The 6,171-nt window shown below is 35.0% G+C and overlaps 1 protein-coding gene across 3 annotated transcripts in view; it reads right to left on the bottom strand.

The window, feature by feature from the left end:
* Positions 1-6,171, bottom strand: part of HEATR5A (HEAT repeat containing 5A) — a 59,093-nt gene that overhangs the window by 26,334 nt on the left and 26,588 nt on the right. For all 3 annotated transcript variants that reach the window (XM_009646702.2, XM_035902083.1, XM_035902084.1), the window contains 6 exons: positions 5,561-5,724; positions 5,277-5,452; positions 3,660-3,765; positions 2,465-2,655; positions 1,863-2,022; positions 589-778 (listed from right to left, as the gene is read on the bottom strand). In XM_009646702.2, coding sequence (XP_009644997.1) covers positions 589-778; positions 1,863-2,022; positions 2,465-2,655; positions 3,660-3,765; positions 5,277-5,452; positions 5,561-5,724 — 987 coding nt within the window. The remainder of the gene's footprint in view (positions 1-588; positions 779-1,862; positions 2,023-2,464; positions 2,656-3,659; positions 3,766-5,276; positions 5,453-5,560; positions 5,725-6,171) is intronic.

Here is a 6,171-nt window from a genome sequence, read left to right as displayed (position 1 = left end):
GCTGCCTGTTTTTGGAAAAAAAAAATTTTTTTTTTTTCAAAACATCATCTTTTTTTTTTTTTTTTTTTTTTTTTTTTTCCAAAACATGATAACTTGTCTTTTTCCCAAGCTACCCATAACTTTCATCCTCTTGAAGGATACTTTCTACATCTGTGTTATACTCTGATATCAGTGAGTAACGGTCGCATTGCTCCCTGGAAATTTCAGCGTCCAGCTATCTAAAAGTTGATTTAGATGCAAATTTTAAATGTCTGCATCATAACTAAGACATAGACTGGCTCCTAACTCTTGAAATATGAATGCCTTCTGTTTTCATGCTAAATATAAGAATTTTCAGCCCAGGGCAAGGCTTGAAGAACCAATTCAAACAAAGGGAAAAGATGACAAAAAGAGATACTATTTTTTGAAAACTAACAGTCATGTCATCTTGATTGCATAAAATCATGGCCTGTGACATACTGTCTTACAACAAGGAAAAAAACTTAGCATGCGCTTATTTGTTAATAAAACTTGAAGTACACACTCAAACAATGCTTAGCAATTTTGTGGCTAAACCAAACAAGGCGGACTCTATTGTATGCTGCATACCTTGCAACTCAGGGCCCAGCGTGGTAATAAGTGCATTTAAACAGCGACCAAGGCTTTGGTGAACTTCAGCATAAGCAGGAGGCACAGTCAACAACAACATGAGAACAAGAGATAAGGTAGGTTCCACATGCACATGATACAAGGGGCCAGCTAAATCTACTATCAGTGACAGAGAGTGTAGCGCCCATGCCTGTAAAATAAGAGAAGCAGTCACGTAATGTCTGTATGATAGAATAAATGTAAGATCTTTTCAAAATGTGATAGTTCAAGTGAAATTCAGTGATTAAGTGTAATAAAATTGCACTTTTAGGTTCCAAAGGGACAAATGGAGAGATTGTAGATAGAAACTTTAAGAACTTGATGCTTAATAAGCCATTTTAAACATTTTACAAGGAACTGTATGTTCTGCAATGAAAGAATAATTTTAAATTTGTCATTGTTAATTTAAAAAAAAAGTAAATTAATTTAATAGTGATTATTATTACTCAAATACATTCTCCTCTTTGTAAAATTTCTTAATAGTTCCATGTGCAAGAACAAGAGAATTATGAAAAAATACAACAGAGTTTCTGACACAGCATATTGTTTTAGTCTCAGTTACTTTGCATCAATAGCCCCATTTGTTTCATGACAACATACAGTTCTCTGTGTAAAGACATTATAGATACACCTTAAAAGAATTCTTTAACTGAGATTTAGACAATTACATGGAATACACTCAATGTCTCTTAAAGCTATTCTGATAGATAACAGTTTTAGCCACAGAGAAATAATTTGAATTAGTCTTCAAAACATCTTGCCTTATTCAAGGAAGTATATTGACCAAGTTCTATAGCATCCAGGCTACAAATCCCTGGTATTTACTACATAAGCCTTCAACAAAAAACTGTGAAGTGAACATTGTAGCAGAGGCAAAAGCTGACATGAACAAAACCACCTAGGTACCATCTAATCAAGGTCAAGATATAGGTGAACGTGAAATTAATCAATTCCTAAAACATCAGGTATTGATTTTAAAGACAGCATATCTTAGCTTTATCAGCCTCACTGATCATTAAACAAGAACCTCCCATATCTCATCATAGTTCTTTCTTGGAAGGTGGAAGGTGGATTTCGAGCAGGAGCTATGGTTTTCATTGCCTTTGCGCTCCAGCTATCCCCGGTGAGGTATGCCTAAGAGGTTGTGAAGTGCTATTTTTCCAAGAAAAAACTTATACTCCAGAATATAAATCAGTTCATTTGTAACATAACACTTTTAGGTAAGTGACAGGTACCTGTACATCAGGAGAAGTACTGTCCTGAGATAAAGTATAAAGGATCCCAACACACGCGTTCAGGTGCTGAGTAGAACCTATTCCTCCTAGGTACCTATACAGACATCCCAGAGCCAAAGAATGACCTGTTCTTGATACCACATCCCTAGCAGATTTTAGCCTGTTAATTATAAGGAAAGAAAGCTGTTAGCATAATCACCAAGACTGATACTATGTAATAAGCACATCTACAAATGGAATTTCTAGTATATAATCAAAATATTTTATTAGGCACTGTTATATTGTCAAAATTCTAAGTTAATTTATCATCTCTCATCTGAAGGAAGTACCCAAAATATTTTACAAACACTTAAATGATGTTGCTATAACAGCAGCCAATTTAATTGATTTGAAAATCTATGTTCTTAGACAACCTTCTTAAAGATCAGCAAAACTAAGAAATACATGTAGAAGTTAGGCAGTGCTTTTTCCTGTTAATTTCTGAAGTGACATCAAATTCATGAAGGAAACCAGCTTTTAAAAATTATCATCATAATAGGGGCCAGGTCGATTTCTCGAATGTTTTTATAAACTCAGCCAGTAACTTTTTTTTTTTAACTTACTTGTCAAAACTGACTTGTGCTAATCCAGCAGTGAAGGCACTGTCAGAAACCACCTGTGCCAATCTGGCCAAACACTCCGCAGCAGCACATCTTAGGAGTGGATTATTGCTTTCCAAGGCACCCATTACCAATGCCAGGGCAGACCTTCTAACTTCTTCTGGACCTAAACTTCCTTTGCAGTTAGCCAAGTGCTAAAACCAGATATCAGATATATTAAACAACAAGACAGTATAGTAATCAGAAGGTGTTTTTTCTGTCAGTCATGCAAAAATTACAAGACCTGCAGAAGGAATTTGATTTTCTTCCCCTTTTATCTGAGAAAATCCTCTGTTTTTATTTGCGGTTTTGTGCATTAGAATTCTAACTCCAGATAAGTGTACATCATAGCACGAGATTATAATATGAACATACTGATTTTAAGAAACACTGGTTCATTGTGTTCTTCTGCAATCTATCCAACACACCAGCATAAAATTCAGGAAATAATATCAAGAAGAAAACCAGTGAAAACAGAGTAACGGCACAAAGAAAAATCCAACCCCCTCCCTCCCCCCCAAAAAAAGAGTATGAGTAAAAGCTGCAGCAGTTATCTGGATTGCATATTAAATATGCCCCAAATACAAATATTGTATAATGAAAGGTCTTGCAGATTGTGAAAACATTTTGCCTTAGTTTGAAGAAAGCCTAAGAAGGGAAGAATGAAAATAGCACACAAACAGAGGAAAACAGAAATAAACTACAAAGGGAAAAGCAACAAACAGCAGATAGTTATGAGATTACTTTATTTTACCAATCATTACTTTTTTATTTATACAGTAAGAAATACGAAAGAGACAGTAATAAAAGCAGAAATGATACAAACAGAATTTTTCCATATCTCTCCTATTTAAATGACACAAGTATAGATGATAGTATACTACAGTGTACCAGAATGGGTTTCCCTAACCCTTAACATTAAAAAAAAAAAGGGAAAAATTGAACTGTGACCCTTCAGCACAAGTGTGACATCACACACACACAAAAATTACCACAGAAAACAGGACTGATCTTCACCTTGACCGTTAATTAAAACAAGAACTTCTGTGTTGACACATTTGAACCAATAGATGCCATGTTTTAGTAACATGGAGAGAAACAAAGGAGAGAAACAAAGGAGAGAAACAAAGGAGAGAAACAAAGGAGAGAGGAGATTTACCTTTAAGGAAGTAGAAAAGGCTGACACAACATTAAGTTGTACTATTTGTTGCCGTGATCCTTTTGTTTGCTTTATGGAATTCAATAACTGTTCTAACACCTGGAGCCTTAAACAAAAACAGAAAAGAAACCACAGAATTAAAAATTAAGGAAACAAATCAAGCTTTTTTATTTTGTTTTATCTTAAAACACATAACAAAGCCTATATACTATAGAAACAGAGGTGGAAGAAATCTATTACCCTAACTCTTGAGCATTTTCCTTCAACTGGCATCCCTGTCTACTATAAAAAAAAATTATATTCCATATTAGAATAGGCAATTACGAACACAAACTTTTTATCTTTCTTTCCTTATAACATATGTATTCACAGATAATTACTTCTATCTAAGTAGCATTAGATAGATGTTATTAAAAGGAACTGTGCATTTTGGCTTACAATTGAGAAAGGAGGAGAGAAAAGAAAAAAGAAAAGAAAGATGCAGTTATCTGCAGCAATTAGTTCAGGTTTTGAGAAATAGGTGAAGAAAACCAGCCAGCAACCTGGTGACAGTAAGGGCAAAAAGCCCAGGCAAACAGAAAAAAAAACACACACACACAAAAAAAAGCAGTCAGTGAAGACAGAATAAGGAAGGAAATGCAAGTCAGAAGAACATATCATAAAGCATGTGGCAATTTTATTGGCAGATATGCTCATATACAAACAGCTGCCTCAGGATTAGATTAAATCCTAGCATTACTTTAAATCCAGATTACATTAAATTATGTTAAATTACATTAATAGATTACATTAAATCCGGAGCATTCTAAGCAGTGAAGTCATCAAGACTCAGGACTTGCATGCTAAGCACTCATCTCTTACAGGAACTTACAAAACCATCACCACCTGTAACGATCATGACCTGAGGTCTAACTACAGTTGGCTTTGAAAATGTTTAAATTAAAAATAATTGATTTGCCGTAATGCTGCATTCAAGAAGACTACCAGCAGCACACAGAATAAGCAACAGCATGCAAAAATCCTGAGGAATGCTTCAGCAACTGGTGTGCTTATAAATGTGAAACAAACCAAACTGCCATGTGTGCAGTAGGATGATAGGTATGCACACCTAATATAGACAGAAGTCTGATCCCTTTCAAGCATTCTGTGTTAAGACACACACTCTTGTTTCTTCCCATCCACTTTTTATAAAGAATGAGGCAGGATAAGGGTTAAATTTTACTACAGCTTTCTACCCCTTTTGTCCCTCTTTGATTCTAAGGCATTTCATAATTATGTATCAAGCATAATAATAATTGTGTAATATCTGCTAATATCTCTTAAAGAACTTCTATTTTAATCTGGCTATCAAAACAAAACATTATTTTTCTTGGTCAACAGAATTTATTAGAATGACAGTAACCTCTTACTGGATGTGCCTTTTCATTGTGAGTAACTTCAAACAGAAAGCCTAATAATAAATTGTTAGTCTGAATTATATTATTCAGATGGTTTACAGAATCCACTTATACAATTCATTATTCTTCCAGAATAATTTTCTTCTGTGTTCAGTCTCAAACACCGTGACCATCTTTTAGCATCTCCCAAATTCCCCAGCAGTTATAGTTACCACTTTACCTGTGAGATTCTGCTACATGGGAAAACATAACTCCAAAAAGACGGGTTGCTGCACTGATAACAGACAACACAGGAGGTAGTGGTTTAGGCACTGAATCACCTTTCGCAACTTTCTCATAAATTGAGTAAGGGTCATACTCCAGGCTGCCACCAGCTATGCTGTTACCTAAAAGGAGCTGTAAGAAGGAAAAAAGTGATAGTCATATTTTTGACCAGAGTCAAAACCCAAATAACTAGAACTGTATGAAAATATAATACCACCATTATACTAGATCAAAACACACCTGCTCTTCAATAAATCGGTGGTCAGTCTCCTGCAGTAAAGGACCAAGTAAAAGGAGATCATTCTCATGACAAAGGGGTGGAAGCAAGAACGTAGAGGCATCGATCTGGCTATCTGGGACAGTCAAGTCAGCCACTAACTCTTTCAGAACAGCACAGAAGCTTCCTTTAAATTAAAAAAAAATTCAAATTTTTGGTTAATTACTTGCCACAAGCAACTTTGGGAGCAAGATATTTATACTGAAATCAACATTTTTTTAAGTCTTCAAATAGTTAATTAGAGAACACTCGCAATACAGGAGAAACAACACAGCACTACCAAAGATAAGCAAACAAAGCACATACAGCAACCTAGAAGCTGAAAACCAGAGACCTTTACAGAAGGCATAATGCCATACAATTTCTAATCCAGTCAGTTAGTTACATTTACAATTAAAGTAGAGGAAAAAAAGGCAGTTACAAGCACAGACATATTTCTACTACGAATTTCCTGAAAATTAATGCTGTAGAATGTATTACATAACCACGCACAAATACTTGGACTCGGCAAGCAGATGTAATTTAAAACATCTATACGTCTGATAAATAGTGAAAAGCTGCAGAAGGTACTCCC

Source organism: Egretta garzetta, unplaced genomic scaffold, assembly GCF_000687185.1.
Source record: "Egretta garzetta isolate BGI_Z169 unplaced genomic scaffold, ASM68718v1 scaffold79, whole genome shotgun sequence".
NCBI lineage: Eukaryota > Metazoa > Chordata > Aves > Pelecaniformes > Ardeidae > Egretta > Egretta garzetta.
Note: the sequence above shows the minus strand (reverse complement) of the source record. Positions and strands in the feature narration are given on the sequence as shown.